Consider the following 16,205-nt stretch of genomic DNA (forward strand, 5'->3'; position numbering starts at 1 on the left):
GCTTGGGTGCAACTGATTTTATAGGCTTCAGCACCCATGAGCATTGTGTAAGTAATTATTGACATCAACAATGGCGGGCTACTAGTTTATTTTTTGATTGAAAATTTTACAAATTTTATTCAAACGAAAACATTAAGAGGGGTTTTAATATAAAATTTCTATAACTTGTACTAACATTTTTCTTTTAAGAACTACATGTCTTTCTATCCATGGATCGCTTTAACAGAATGTTAATAATGTTAATGCCATCTTGTTGATTTATTGTTATAATAAACATATACAGTCCTTATGTACCTCATGTTGAATGTATATATCCACCTTGTGTCTTATCTTTCCATTCCAACAATAATTTACGGAAAAATATGGCATATTTTATAGATGGTTAGAATTGCGATTAATTGCGATTTATTACGATTAATTAATTTTTAAGCTGTAATTAACTCGATTAAAAATTGTAATCGTTTGACAGCCCTAATATATATACCTAAAAATGCCGTTACGCTTGATAACACACATCACTTAAAAGTTGGGATTTTTTTCCCACGTGTTTCAATTGAATTTCTATTTGTGACAAGCCGTTTTTAAGTTCTAGTTAAGTTTTTGGTTAGTCTAAACTGTAAGTCCTGATAGGATTTTGAGTTTTTGCGGTGTTCAAAATAAATGTATGATACAGGCTGTATTGGAGCACATTAGGGACCAGTGCTACTTGGTGTTTTATCCAGCAATGACTACTGATCTAAAATTGATAGTTAGCATTATTGAGTTTTTATTTTACACCCTCATCACTCCACAACGCTATGTTATGTTAAAGCCTGTATGTAAGACACGTTAGCCACGCATCGACAGTGCTCATAATTAATAGAAACTTAGCCCTCCGCAGGGCTAACGTTACGTTAGCAAGGTACAGTAACGTTAATTTTTATTTATTAGCGCTTAGCGCTCTTTATTAGCGCTTAGCGCTCTACTGCTTTAAGATGGTGGCTGTTTACTAACACTGCCCAGACGTGGCCGAGTCATTTCGCATCTAGTTCAACATACATGTGATCTCTATGAGACTCATCAGACACTACCTGCTACCAACGTAGCATCGTGCGGGCTAGTATTTAGCAACGTCGGCGTCGTTTGTAGCGGCTGTCGGTTGCAGTAAGTTTTTTTTTTTTTTGCTTCTTCCTCTACGCACGTGACATCAGCGCGTTGTCCCGCATTAAAAGTAGTCCGAGCAAAACGTGATGCTTAGAGCTGTCAAAATAAACGATTACTCGAGGTGAATAAAATTACTCGGATCAGTTTTTATAAGGGCTGTCAAAATTATCGCGTTAACGGGCGTTAATTAATTTTTTAAATTAATCACGTTAAAATAGTAGTAGTAGCAGATGCCCCGCTCAGAGAGATTTAAATGACAGTAGACAGTGAAACGCTCACTTGTTGTGTTTTATGGAGTTTTGCCGCCCTCTGCTGGCGCTTGGGTGCGACTGATTTTATAGGCTTCAGCATCCATGAGCATTGTGTAAGTAATTATTGACATCAACAATGGCGGGCTACTAGTTTATTTTTTGATTGAAAATTTTACAAATTTTATTAAAACGAAAACATTAAGAGGGGTTTTAATATGAAATTTCTCTAACTTGTACAAACATTTTTCTTTTAAGAACTACAAGTCTTTAACAGAATGTTAATAATGTTAATGCCATCTTGTTGATTTATTGTTATAATAAACAAATACAGTACTTATGTACCGTATGATGAATGTATGTATCCATCTTGTGTCTTATCTTTCCATTCCAACAATAATTTACAGAAAAATATGGCATATTTTATAGATGGTTTGAATTGCGATTAATTACGATTAATTAATTTTTAAGCTGGAATCAACTCGATTCAAAATTTTAATCGTTTGACAGCCCTAGTTTTTACATACACAGTATATATGAATGACACACAAATCGTCATATCGTACAGCACTATCACAAAGTACAACGCACTGACCTGCTGTATTCGGTATAGTTTGATACCAGTACTCCTGTCCCACACGCAAATGAGGTCATCCAAACCCGAGCTGATGATGCAAAGCGGCGTGCACACCAGCGAGGTGACGTCGCCGCGGTGACCGTAAACGTGGCTGACGCGGTTGCCCGTCAGCACGTCCCACAGGCAGATGGCGCCGTCCTGCCCGCCGCTCGCCAGGACCATCGTCTGAAGGACGCAAAGGAGAGACAAGATTAGCATCCCATGACTGACTGCTTGTTCTCTGCTAGCCCTTCCACTTCAAATGGACTAGTCCAAATGGATTGGACGTTTAGAGCCGTCAAGAGTAGCCAAAGAGCTAACAAATTGCTAACCATGGCAAAATATGCAGAGATCACACTATAACACTTTGACGTTAAATAGGGTCCCCCAAAATATAACCACTAGAGCCCCTGATATACGCGAACAGTCATCGTTGAAAGATAGAAGAAGTGACCTCATCAATGTAGACAGCGGTGATGCCTGCCGCGTGTCCCTGCAGCGTGAAGAGGCAGCACGAGTCCTCCAGTCGATAAATCTGAGCACACGCAAAAGGTTTAGAAGGTTCAAAGCGGGCCCCTCGGTCCATCGTTTTCTCACCCGCACGGTTTGGTCGTGGCTCCCGGTGACCACCCTGCCGGCAGCGGCCTTCAGAACCGTGATGGGCTTCTGGTGGGCGCACTGCACCGAGCGCGTCAGCTGGCAGCTGATGGCATCGTCGCTGCTGTAGCAGGGCGACATAGGGACGCTGCCGGGGGTCCCTAGATTAAAAGTTTTTGACGAATGAAAAATCAATATTTGCAATCGAGAGGCTCTTAAAAAGAGAGAATTTGGACCAATTTTAGGTCAACCATGTCTCTCAAAGATGAATAAACCATCAAAACAGTCATGGAATTAAAGCGGTATTTTGAGATACGAAAGCTTCGGTACACAAAAAATTCATTTTACGAAATGTTTTTGCTTAATCTTACACAATTTGATTTAGCATACCAGTATTGTTTTTGGCAGCCGGTGTCATTTTTTTTTTATAGGGAGCCTATTGTGTGCCCAGTATAAATGAAGCTGTGTTTTCAGTAGAGATAGAGCGATATATCAGCCGGACAATATATCGGGCCGATATTTGGACATTTGGCATGTATCGATATCGGCCGTTTTTTTTTTTTTTTTTTTTAATCCGACCGGCCGAAATGAAAAAGTCAATATAAAATAAGGGATAGGGAATAAGGATTGCACCATTTTTCAGAGGATCATAATCGAGTGAAGAGGATCAGGTATACATTATCAGCGATAACAATCGATTAGCATGTATCAGTTAGCGACCGCAGGGCTGTCACCTCTGCCACTCGGCTGCTCTATGTGTGGACTGTGCGTGTGTGGAGTGGGCGGGCGCGTCTCTACATGTGTACGCTTCCTGTTCTACACTTCCTGCGCCAAAATAAAAGCAAGCATCACAAAATAAAAGTCAACATTAAAAAAAAAACAAAAAAAAAAACGCAGGCGTCGTAAAGTCAAAATCGCGTTGGGTCCGTCGTAACCCGGGAACTACCTGTATTTAATTATTCAAAAAAATAAAATAAAAATAAATAGTTTTCTGTTCATTGTTGTGTTAGTGTCCCTTTAAGAAAATTCCCCATTTACAAATGACATCAATCTTCTGAGATAACTTCACACCAGTGGCGGGAAATTTTTTACCTCTTTTAAAAATCAGATTTTACCGTTTTATGAAGTATTTTCATTGTGGTTGATCATAACTATGTTAAAGCTACATTACAAATTCAAGAAATTGAATCATTTCAAAAGCTGTATTTGTAAAATGATAGATTTCTCATCAAGTATCCAAAGTCATGTTAGCTGTTATGCTAGCAAAGCTAGGCTGAGGGCTAACTTTAGCACAAAATATTCCTTCTGTGTCTACGGTTACATCCAAATAGCACCCTACAAAGAAAAAAAAAAGACCCAGCCCTTTTCATTTCAGTCTTTTAGACGAAATACTTACTAGCTATAGTCATATTTTAGTGACTTAGTCACATTTTTGTGATTTCAAAATGTAATAGTTTTTGTCTACTTTTCGCCGACGAATACTCAGGTACTTTTTGTCTAGTTTTACTCGATGAAAACTCGAAAACCACGCTCACTGTGTGTTTCAAAACAAGCAAGCCAGAAGCGCAAACTAGCTTAAAGGACATCATAAACAGCAGTGACGTCACACATTGTGAACGTATGACAGAAACTGGCGCATTTTCGTCTCGTTACCTTTTAGTCGCACGTAGCCACTCGTAAAACATCTAAGGAGGCTACGTTTGTATGTACTAGTGCTGCAACGATTAATCGATTAACTTGAGTATTCGATTACAAAAAATATTCGAATTAAATTTTGTAGCTTCGAGTATTCGTTTAATTAAAGTGGCGTTTTAATGGTTTATTTTGAAAGTGTCTGAAATTAGTTTTATTGATGAGGGTGGATACACACTCCTCTGGTCTGCCTCTTTTCACATGGCTGAATCCAACTGCTCCCTGTTAAGACCAACGTAAGCTAAGTTTTTGTTTGAGCTAATGTTTTTTAATGCATTTATAATTTAGTTTATAGGTATATTTAGCCATCTTTTATGGGAATATGTGTCTGAACCATTTGTTAAGAGCATTGTTAAAAAAAAAAAAAAAAAAAAAAAAAAAAAGCATTTTATAGCATTTATGCTAGCGGACTATGTAAGTTAGCCAGTTGTTCTTTTGTTGTACATAGATCCTCCTTTAAAAAAAATGTTATACCGTTTGAGGCTCAGCTCAGGTATTTTAATTTTTCATGTTCCTTATCCGATTACTCAATTATTCGAACTAAGTAGTCCATCAATTAATCGACTACTAAAATATTTGATAGCTGCAGCCCTAGTATGTACCATGATTTACATTGTTTTTTGTGTGTTTTTAGTCGTAATCTGACACTTAAAGAGAGTTATGAAGTAGTTTTTGGAGACTTATTTATCTCATGTTCATTTTTAGTTTTACTCTGCATAGTGTCGATGTCAGGAACAGCAAAATACGCGGACTTCTGGCATCACCCTATTGGAGCTTACACTGAGCAACCGACATCTTAACGTGGGCAGTACCGGTGCGTTTATGCCGTCACTTAACATTTTGTGTGAGTGGAAATTAGATTACTTTTATAAAACGTATTATATTTCGGTAATATGAAGTGAAAAAGCTTTGAAAACTTTTCTTAAAATCAATTTTTTTGTGTACAGAAGCCTTCGTATCTCGAGGTAGCACTGTATCTACTAGCATAGCGATTAGACACTCGCAAGTGGCGCTCTCCTAGTGCTAATCTCTTGCGCTAGCCTTGTGCTAATCCCAAATTAGCCTGATATTTACACATAAAGGAAAGCACAATGCCGAAGATAATATTCAACACTAGTTTTTAGCATGTTTTAATCAATGAAACGTTAACTTATAAAGTGTGACATACAAACGTTAATGATCTCACCTCGATACTGAAGCAGATCCACGCTGAAGAAGTCCAGAGAGCCATTGAGACGCGCCGCCACGATTCTGGCAAAGATGGCCGATACGTCAGCTTTTATTACATCGGCATAAGAATCGGGCGGCGTACCTGTTGTTGAGGAAGGCTAACGCCGTGATGCCGGACGCTCCTACACCCTCGCTACTGCATCGCAATCGGCCTTCCAAGGCGTCCCAAAGCTAGAAACGCGTGACACGATTCGTACGCAAAATACATAAAAATCAGCGAAACCTTTTCGGTACGCACCTCCAGTTTTCCGTTGCTCCGCCCGGCGACGATGAGGTTCCCTCTGAGCTCCAACGCCCACACCGAACCCGCGTCCAAATCGGGGGGCACCGCCTCACACTCGTCCCCGAAGCCGGGCTGGGTTCGGGGCGGCGCGCTAGCGGGCGGCGGAGGCGAGGGAGAGACGATACTTGACGGCGAGGGTGGTTTGTGCGCCGTGTAGGCGTGGGCTACCCCGTCGCCGAAGTCGAAACCCTGCCGGGTGGGCCGGGCATCCCGTGCACAGGACTGCGCGGAGGTGAAGTTTGTATCGATGAGGGACGTTAGGTCCGGTTGGTCTTTGAAGAGAGGCCGGCGGGCGGGGCGACGCCTCATTTGGTTGTCTTCTTCCTCGGACGGGCTGTCGCCGCTCAGAAAGGCGTCGGGATCCTCGGAGCCAGAGTTTACCCGGCGAACACTGCCCCGCCTCGGCCTGGAAGGGGAGCAAAATTAACAAAGTCAAGTCATCAGACCCTGGACCAGGATTAGGAATCATAACTTCTAGCTCTTTATTACAGAATGCATCTTATGAAAACTATCGGGTGACAAAATATCGAAGTTAGTTGCCCAATAATGACTTTTTAGCCGATATCCCGATATTGTCCAACTCCGAAAATCGGTTATATGCTGTGGTGGACTTAACATATAACGGCTAATTGTATTGTGATGCCCCACTGGATGCTTTAATAATGATAAATGTAACAACTTCAAGTTCAAATTAACATTCTGTGAAAAACAACTTCAACTGAAATTTTTAGTAAATAAATCTCTCATATGAATCATATAAATTAAATTACGTTTACAGTAGTTACCCTCAAAGAGCCACTAGGGGGCGACTAAAGCATTACAAATACAGGTAGGCAATCATAGGACATGCTGACGCCAATCTCAAGATTCATTTTCCCGGGCTTTTCGTCAGATTAATGTATTGTATTACTGTTCTTAATGACTATTTCTTTGTGGTTACGGAGTAATGCAACACTTGGTAACTTTTCAGTTTTGGTCGATTTTAGAAACGCCGGTGGACAGAAGCGGTAGTGTTTTGCCTTAAGAAAGACTGTGTTTACCATGAGGACCAGCGCACACCCGCGGAGGTAAAATCACCAACCAATTAAAAAAATCACCAATCAATTAAAAAAATCAATCTACCTGCAGATGGATTAAACGACATTTTTGTTTCCAACGGCTGTATGAAGGATGAACAGTAATAAGGTAAAGAATCCAGTTGTGGCTAAACAATAGCATATGACAGTTAGCAGCATGTAGCTTAGTGTGGCTATTATTTTGTGTGGCGGGGTTCCTGCCACCCTCCTCAAAGTTAATTAGTGCCGGTGAAAGCGATATAGACCACCTCAAGATGTAAAAGAGGTGTCATTTAAGTAGTTGTCAGTCGACATATGATCACAAATGTTATGAAAATATCTTACGAAGGTTGTAAAGTTACCTAGTGTTGCTTTTATATTGATAAATGTAACAACTTCAAGTTGTTCCCAAACAACTTCAATTGAAATTTTTAGAAAGAAAAATGTCTCATATGAATAATATAAATTGAAATGAGCCAAAGAATCCATCCCTAAATTAGTGGAATCATTCACAATTAAATCACGTTTACAGAAGTTAACCTCAAAGAGCCACTAGCGGGTGACCAAACCATTACAAACACAGGCAGGCAATCATCGGACATGCTAATGCTAAACCCAAAATGCACTTTCCTGGGCTTTTCCACAGATTTATGTAGTTTATTACTTTTCTTAGTGACTATTTCATTGTGGTAAAGCAGCAGTTAAATGTAATGAGTTTACAATTCACTATTTTTTCAATCTTTTACTGTTCATTTAATTTTTGTACCATGAATGCAAATGCATTTAACCACATTGTTAAAATACCCAAAGGATTAGCACAAAACTGTAGCTACCAATTGCGCCACAGCCACTCAAATGATAAATGCCAAGCATCTTTGTCTGTAGAAATCTAATGGTCATTTAGCATGACTATTATGCTAAACTTTAACCAGCTCTTGTACAAAAGGCTTCTACATTGACTTTGAAAGCAATATGCATATTGGCCGAAACATCTATCACTGACATGGGAAGTTCTCTTTTTTTCCAATGGTATATGTAGCGGGCGGCCATCTTGGGTAGGTCTACTAGCAGTTGGAAGCTAATAGTACATTGCGCAGCATCGGCATGTTATTACTTAGTACTCCCCGATACTAAAGGCGTCCTTTTAGTGCCGTATCGGTCCAACAGTAATAACAAATATTCAATTCTATTTCAACCGCAATGCTTCGAACCGTAAAAGAGAGCTGAAGTGGTGGCGTACCCGTGCTTGGGGATGACGGTCAGGCAATCTCCCGTTTGAGCGTCCCAAACCCGAATCTGTCCGGCCAGGCAGCAGCTGGCCAGCAGCATTCCGTCACTCGCCAGACATTCGATGTCCTGAAAGATGAAAAATTTGATTTCTCCAGTTGACACCAACCTTGAACAGATTCCATTTTTTGGCTACCGATGAACAACTGAATTGGACATCAACTAGTGATAAACTCAATTCAATTCACAGCAGAAGCATGAAAAGAACTTCAGGGCTGCCATGTTGGTAGGGGCGACGTTTCCATCAAAGTCAGTGCGTTGACATTCAAATGAAGTCACAACTAGCTTATGTCTCCACCAAAGATTATCAATGTCAAAGCATCTGCTATTAAATCAGTGGCTGTCATTGACGGAGGTCGACGTCCAATTGATTTGAAGTGAGAGGCTGGCAGCGTATGAACAGATTCATTCACTGCCACCTTCTCACTTCAAATGGATTGGACATCTACTAAGGATGAGCTCATTTCAATTGAAGGTAGAAGCATGACAATCGTCCCCCCTACCGATTGGTAGGGGCGAGGTTCCCGTCCGTCATATTATTTCTCAACTGATTCTAAAAATGATTTTGATCAATGTTAAAGCATCCCTCATTGTCTGCACTAGAAGTCCAACTCACCTAAAGCGGGAGGTCTGGCAGCGTATGAACAAACGTTCATTCACTGCCACCCTCTCACTTCAAATGGATTGGACATTTATTGACGATAAACACATTTTAGTTCATGGCAGAGGGATGAAAAAGCCTTTCATTGACCCTACCAACATGGCCACCCGAAGGCCATGTTGGTAGGGGCAACGTTCCCAACAAAATTAATGCATTGACATTAAAATGAAGTCATTACTAGCTTAAAGCAGAGTGATGGAAAAGCCTTTCATTGACCCTACCAACATGGCCGCCTGGCGATGTTCCCATCAAAATCAACGCACTGACATTAAAATGAAGTCATTACGAGCTAATGGGAGAAGGATGAAAAAGCCCTATCATTGACGCTACCAACATGGCCACCCGAAGGCCATGTTGGTAGGGGGCGACGTTCCAATCAAAATCAATGCTTTGACATGAAAATTTAGTTATTACTAGCTTATGGCAGAGGGATGAAAAAGCCTTTAATTGACCCGACCAACATGGCATTAGGGCGGCCATGTTGGTAGGGGCGATGTTCCGATCAAAATCAATGCAGTCACATTAACATCAAGTTATAAATAGCTTACGGCAGAGGGATGAAAAGCCTTTCACTGACCGTACCAACACGGCCTTCAGGCGGCCATGTTGGTAGGGGCGACGTTCCTATCAACATTACATTACATTACTAGCTTATTGCTTGATGAATTTTTAAAAGATTTTGTCAATGTTATATATATATATATTATTACCATGCTATCTCCTCATATAATCTGCTATCAGTGGATGCCAAAGACGGTGATACACGTCCACACTATTTGAAGTGGAAGGGTGGCAGAGAATAATCCTTTCATCCTTCAAATGGATTGGATGTCTACTAATGATAATCTCATCTCACATTTGAAGGATGATTGGACATTAGATGATAGCTGGCAGCCATCTTGAGTAGGGCGGAAACTAGATCCGGGAAAAGTACACATTGCGCAGCATCGCCATGTTATTTCTTAATACTTCCTAATACCCACGCCGTCTCAGTACCAGTACCGACACTAGTACCATCAAAATGCTATTTGACACCAGCTGAAATTCTACTTGTTCCCACCATGCCGTGGCCCCGCAGCAAGAGAGGCGAGATCTCGCTGACGGGCGGAAAGTATCCGTAGCCGTCGCACGGCCGATCCACTCGGCGCCGACGCCCGGGGTTCTGGCCGTAGTTCCGCGAGCAAAGAAGTCGATAGAGACACAGGAGAAGCAGGACCAGCAGGACGCCGGCCGCCAGGCCCAGAGCGGCCACCCTGTAAGGAAGGACGGACTTGAGATTTGAAACTATTCGAGCGAGGGGGTGTGAGTGCGTCAGTACTAACTTATAGAGCGTCAAGTCCGTCTGGAGATCTGCCGCCACCTTGGGAATGGGAGGAAAAGTAAACTTGGTGTCCTGAGGGTGGCGCCCATCGATGGCTTCCTGGGGGCTCAGGTGAATGGTGACGGGAATCACGGGCAAAATGCTGATGTACCTAAAACAGGCCCAAAAGTCAGTTTAGGGTTTTTACGACCACTTGCGGTTCATTTTTTTGTCACTTCTGGTCAATTTTAGGGCAACCCATTACCTCTTCCTGTACATTTTGGGTCACTTCAGGTTAATTTTGGGGCAATTTGAGGATTTTTTTTTTTTTTTTTTTGATGAGGGTAGTGGGTTTTTGGTCCACTTCCTTGTTCATTTTGGATCATTTCCTGTTAATTTAGCAAACATACGCTAGCTTAAATGTTATATAATGCTAATGTTTACAACAATTGGCTAAAGTGCACAGCAAAAGTACGCTAGCTTAAATGTTATATAATAGTACTGTTTACAACAATAGGCTAAATTGCATAGCAAAAGTCAACTAGCTTAAATGCTATATAATGCTAATTTTTACAACAACTGGCTACATTTCAATGTAAAAGTCCGCTAGATTAAATGCTATATTATGCTAATGTTTACAACAGTTGCCTAACTTGCATAGCAAAAGTCAACTAGCTTAAATTTTATATAATGCTAATGTTTACAACAATTGGCTAACTTGCATAGCAAAAGTCCACTAGCTTAAATGCTAAATAATGCTAATGTTTACAACAATTGGCTAAATTGCATAGCAAAAGTCCACTAGCTTAAATGCTAAATAATGCTAATGTTTACAACAATTGGCTAACTTGCATCACAAACGTCAACTAGCTTAAATGCTGTATAATGCTAATGTTTGCAACAACTGGCTAACTTGGATAGCAAAAATCCGCTAGCTTAAATGCATTATAATGCTAATGTTTACAACAATTGGCTAACTTGCATAGCAAAAGTCCACTAGCTTAAATGCTAAATAATGCTAATGTTTACAACAATTGGCTAACTTGCAAAGCAAAAGTCCACTAGCTTAAATGCTAAATTATGCTCATGTTTACAGCAACTGACCAACTTGCAGAGCAAAAGTCCGCTAGCCTAAATGCTATAGAATGCTAATGTTTACAACAATTGGCTAACTTGCATAGCAAACGTCAACTAGCTCAAATGCTATATAATGCTAATGTTTACAACAATTGGCTAACTTGGATAGCAAAAGTCCACTAGCTTAAATGCTAAATAATGCTAATGTTTACATCAATTGGCTAACTTGCATAGCAAAAGTCCACTAGCTTAAATGCTAAATTATGCGCATGTTTACAGCAACTGACTAACTTGCAGAGCAAAAGTCCACTCGCTTAACTGCTATATAATGCTAATGTTTACAACAATTGGCTAACTTGCCTGCTAGCTTAAATGCTATACAATGCCAACGTTTACAATGTTTATTTATTCATTCCCTTTAGGGGCTACCTAAAGGTCCGCAATGTTCTTGTCGTGGTTTAGCGACCTTGGCACTTAGAGGGTAAATTTAAAAAAAAAAAAAAAATTGGGGTAATTTATTTCATAGTATCGATATATATTTTTTAAATTTCATTTTATCTTTTTAGTATCGATATGTAGGTCAACATTTTTAGTACCGTGACAACAGAACTCACTTCTTGGCTAAAGTGATGTTGTAGTAGCTGAAGAGTGAAGGCCAGTGTCTGAAGGAGAGACGCCTCCATCCTTCCTCGTCTTCTGGCCCCCAGGTGATTTGGGGTACTGCCGGTGGGGACTGGGGTTTAGCTTTAGCGCCGGGGGGTCCCTGTGCTTGGCTGTCAGGTAGAGGCGTCGGGTCCGGAGTTAAGCGGTCTGTGAGGGTGCTGGTTGGGTCTCCTCCGCGGATGACGGGCCCCACTTCCAGGTGAGGGTTCAAGCCTCCACCCCCATCCTCTCCCAGGGGACTTTGCTCCGACACCTGCGCGGCGAGATAGGTGCGCACTCCGGCCGGGTCGGTGTAGACCAGAATGCCAATCCAGATCACTGTGCTGACCTGCAAACCAGAGAGCGAAAAAGAGGTGAGGGTTATGCTGAAGACTGAGACGCTAGCAGCATTTCCGTTACAAGAGGTGTACCTGGGAATGCCCCAAAATCATCAGACAGTGACCCAAAATGAATAGTAAGTAGCCAATGAACAGGAAATGCTTTCAAAATAACAGAATATCATTCAAAACGAACTGTAAGTCACCCAAAATCAACAAGAAGTGACCCAAAATGTACAGAAAGTGACCCGGGAATGCCGCAGAATCATAAAGTGACCTGTAGGTGGCTCCAAAAACACCAGAAATTCACCTGAACTCAACAGCAAGTGACCTTGGACTGCCCCATAATGTAAATGATCAGTTGTTAATCCATTGGCTGTCATTGACGTGAATAGCTGCTCAATTCATTTTGACTGGGAGGAAAAAATGAACGAGGTCTTTTTACCATAATTATTCGTTGAGCCAGGCGCGTACGAGCCAGGAAGTAGACAAGCCGGAGCCTCTTGGGGGGTCTCAGGTTCCTCGCAGGGGTCTGCAGGGTGATGGTGTGAGGAAGGGGCCGCGGAGGAGGTCGCGGGGTCCGAGTGCGCATAGGAGGGGGCTTGGTTGTGGCTAGACTCTCCTCAGTCCGCATGTGTCCGTGGAGGTCCACCAGCTGCATAGATATTTACACGGATGATCCATTTGTGCAACCAAACGTCTTCTGACGACGTGCGTACCTCCATGCGGCGGATGTCTATGGACAGCACGGTGGTGAAGAAGAACATCTGCAGGAAGAAGTCTGACACTAGGCCCACCACGGCGAATAGACAGAACTCCTGAGAACATCAGTTGATCAAAACCTTTCCGGAATATTCCTGGTGTTTAAATCCACAAAGGCTGCAAACCTGGATGGCCGGCACGAGCGTGAAGTAGCCAATGAGGATGATGCACAGCTCGGTGGCCATGTTCTTCATGATGGACCAGCTCTCGTTACTCAAGCCTGAAAAGGCAAGTTTGAAAGTTAATACAGTGCTACGTTAAGACTTCACCTTAGGTTTCGGGGGAAGGAGTCCGGGTCCCGGGCGGTTGGATGGGGGCGGTCGATCTGACAGTTGCTCGCCTGCCGCTGGCCCGACTTTCCCACATCTCTATAAATGCACCTCATACAATCAACTCCACGGGAGCGCTACGTTGAAGGATGGAGGGGTGTGCTCCTCCTATTCTAATGCATACACTACACTACCCATCCATCCATCCATCCATCCATCCATCCATCCATCCATCCATCCATCCATCCATCCATCCATCCATCCATCCATCATCTACCTCTTCATCTTGGTGGGGGGGTCGCGGGGGCAGCAGCTTTAGCAGGGAAGCCCAGAATACCCCACAGTCTCTCCAGCATGTCCTGGGTCGTCCCAAGGGCTTCTCACCGGTGGGACATGCCCGGAACACCTCTTCAGGGAGGCGTCCAGGAGGCATCCGAACCAGACGCCCGAGCCACCTCAACTGGCTCCTCTAAACGTGGTGGAGTGGCGGCTGGATGCCGAGTCCCTCCCGGATGACCAAGCTTCTCACCCTATCTCTAACACCCTGCCAAGGAAACTCATTTCGGCTGCCTATATCCACGATCTTGTTCTTTCGGTCACGACCCACAGCTAGTAACCATAGGTGAGGCTAACAACGTCGATCAACTGGTAAATCAAGAGGTTTGCCTCTTGGCTCAGCTCCTTCTTCAACCTACCCTACCCAACCCAGCCCAACCCAACCTAACCAAACCTACAATGCCCCATCACAGTGCTGGGTAGTGGCTGCCAGCTAGGGACCTGGCAGCCATAGTAACAGGGCGGTAGGTGGGTCCTACACTGTTTTTTTATGGTGGGGCTTTTGGAGCAGGCCTCCTCTTTGTCTGGGCTAATGGTTGCGGGGTAGGGGGTAAGTTCAGGGGCTCTGGGTCCCTTTGACGTGTGGTGGCCTATCAGCGTTCTCTCACTCCTGCCTTTCCGTCCCCTACCTGCCCAGGTGCCCTCCTTGGGCCGGCTGGAGGACGAGGTGTTGCCCCCTCCTGGGTCCTGTCCTGCCCAAACCCTTTTGGGCTGTGGGGGTCCCACTGTGGGTACTGTTGTGGAGGGGTTGCGGTGTTTGCGTGTTGTCCGGATGAATGGTTTGGTGGTGGGAGCAGGCATGATGAGATCCTGCCCCAAGTGGAGGAGTTGAAGTATCTTAGGGTCTTGTTCACGAATGAGGGTAGGAGGGAGCGGCCAGCAGACGCTGCACCGGTCCGTAGAGGTGAAGAAAGAGCAGAGCCAAAAGGCAAAGCTCTCGATTTACCAGTCGATCTACGTTCCTACCCTCACCTATGGTCACGAGCTGTGGTTCGCGACCGAATGAACAAGATCGCGGATACAAGGGGCCGAAATGAGTTTCCTCTGCAGGGTGCCTGGGCTCTCCCTTAGAGATTGAGAAGCTCGGTCATCTGGGAGGGACTCCGTGCCACTGCCGCTACTTCCGAGCCACTATTGCTCCGTGTTAGGAGGAGCCAGTTGAGGTGGCTCGGGCATCTGGTTCGGATGCCTCCCGGACGCCTCCCTGGAGAGATGTTCACCGGCGGGAGGCCCCGGGGCGGGAGGCCCCGGGGACGACCCAGGACAAGCTGGAGAGACTATGTCTCTCGGCTGGCCTGGGAACGCCTTGGGATCCCGCTGGAGGAGCTGGTCGAAGTGGCTAGGGAGAGAGTGAAGTCTGGGCTTCCCTGCTAAAGCTGCAGCCCCAACGACCCAACCCCGGATTAAGCGGTAGATGATGGATTGATGGAAGTAGTCCCTGGGTTAGGCGTGATTTACATGATTTCGACTTTACGACGCCAGAGTCTCTTTTTTTTTTCTGTGCAAACAGTACCTTATTGTACCTCACAGTATCTATCAATTCTGCCCTTTGGCAAAATGTGTATTTGATTATAATGTTGACTTTTGTTTAGTGATGCATGCTTTTATTTAAGTACGTGAAGCATAGAGCAGGTAGTACTTCCGCACCAGAGCAAGAGCGCATGTACACATGAAGAAGAACGTATTTGCGCACACAAAGAAGAGCACGCGCGCACACACGAGGAAAAGCTCATTTGCTTCCACAAAGAAGTCGCACAGCCGAGTGAGAGCGAGGGAAAAGATTACAGCTTAGCTCGCTCTCCAGCTAGGTCTTAGCTTCAACGTCTTGGCAAGGAAAGTACAATGATGTAGGGTGGCAGCTATCGAATATTTTAGTAATCGAGTAATCGACTGAAAATTCTATCGATTAATCGAGTAATCGGATAAAACAAATATATTTTTAGGTGAAGAGCAATTATAAATATACATGAGAAAACAAGACATTTCATCTAATCTTGAACCATTTTCAGTCAATCAATGTCTTTATTTTCGATGTATATTGTTGAAAACAGCCAACAATTGCATATCAGATGTAACTAGAATTAAAAAAAAAAGACTAATTCACTGCTTTCACTCAAAAAACTTTTAGATCTTATTTAAAAAAAAAATATATATATATATATACAGTGCTGCTCAAAAGTTTGTGAACCCCCTCAACATTTTGGAATTTTCTATTATTTCAACCTGATTTCCTAATCAATCAATTCAGTAGTTTTTTTTTGTTTTTTTAACAGTTGTGTTGTCGAGACTAAATTAAAAAGAGTTTTCATCAACTGATGTAGGTGCAAAATTGAACTGTTTGGTCACAACCAAAACCGCCATGTCTGGCGAAAAGTCAACACTGCATACCACCAAAAGAACCTTCTCCCAACAGTGAAGCATGGAGGTGGGAATGTCAAGATCTGGGCTTGCTTTTCATCCTCAGGACCTGGACAAGTCCACATAGTCCAGGGAATCATGAATTCTGAGGAATATTGTCAAATCCTAGAACATAACCTGACGCCATCTGTTTTGAAGTTAAAGCTTGGCAGAAGGTGGATCATGCAACATGATAATGATCCAAAGCATTCCAGCAATACAACCAAGGAATGGCTGAAAAAGAAGAAGATTCGTGTTCTGGACTGGCCCAG

The 16,205-nt window shown here is 43.1% G+C and overlaps 1 protein-coding gene across 4 annotated transcripts in view; it reads right to left on the reverse strand.

Moving 5' to 3' along the window:
• The window catches only part of scap (SREBF chaperone), a 58,771-nt gene that overhangs the window by 2,680 nt on the left and 39,886 nt on the right, over positions 1-16,205 (reverse strand). For all 4 annotated transcript variants that reach the window (XM_057835030.1, XM_057835028.1, XM_057835032.1 and 1 more), the window contains 13 exons: positions 13,057-13,151; positions 12,889-12,987; positions 12,615-12,824; positions 11,804-12,180; positions 10,135-10,284; positions 9,873-10,065; positions 8,105-8,220; positions 5,765-6,215; positions 5,609-5,697; positions 5,483-5,547; positions 2,605-2,765; positions 2,462-2,542; positions 1,987-2,193 (listed from right to left, as the gene is read on the reverse strand). In XM_057835030.1, the coding sequence (XP_057691013.1) occupies positions 1,987-2,193; positions 2,462-2,542; positions 2,605-2,765; positions 5,483-5,547; positions 5,609-5,697; positions 5,765-6,215; positions 8,105-8,220; positions 9,873-10,065; positions 10,135-10,284; positions 11,804-12,180; positions 12,615-12,824; positions 12,889-12,987; positions 13,057-13,151 (2,294 nt within the window). The remainder of the gene's footprint in view (positions 1-1,986; positions 2,194-2,461; positions 2,543-2,604; positions 2,766-5,482; positions 5,548-5,608; positions 5,698-5,764; positions 6,216-8,104; positions 8,221-9,872; positions 10,066-10,134; positions 10,285-11,803; positions 12,181-12,614; positions 12,825-12,888; positions 12,988-13,056; positions 13,152-16,205) is intronic.

The sequence above is a fragment of the Corythoichthys intestinalis genome, chromosome 4, assembly GCF_030265065.1.
Source record: "Corythoichthys intestinalis isolate RoL2023-P3 chromosome 4, ASM3026506v1, whole genome shotgun sequence".
Classification (NCBI taxonomy): Eukaryota; Metazoa; Chordata; class Actinopteri; order Syngnathiformes; family Syngnathidae; genus Corythoichthys; species Corythoichthys intestinalis.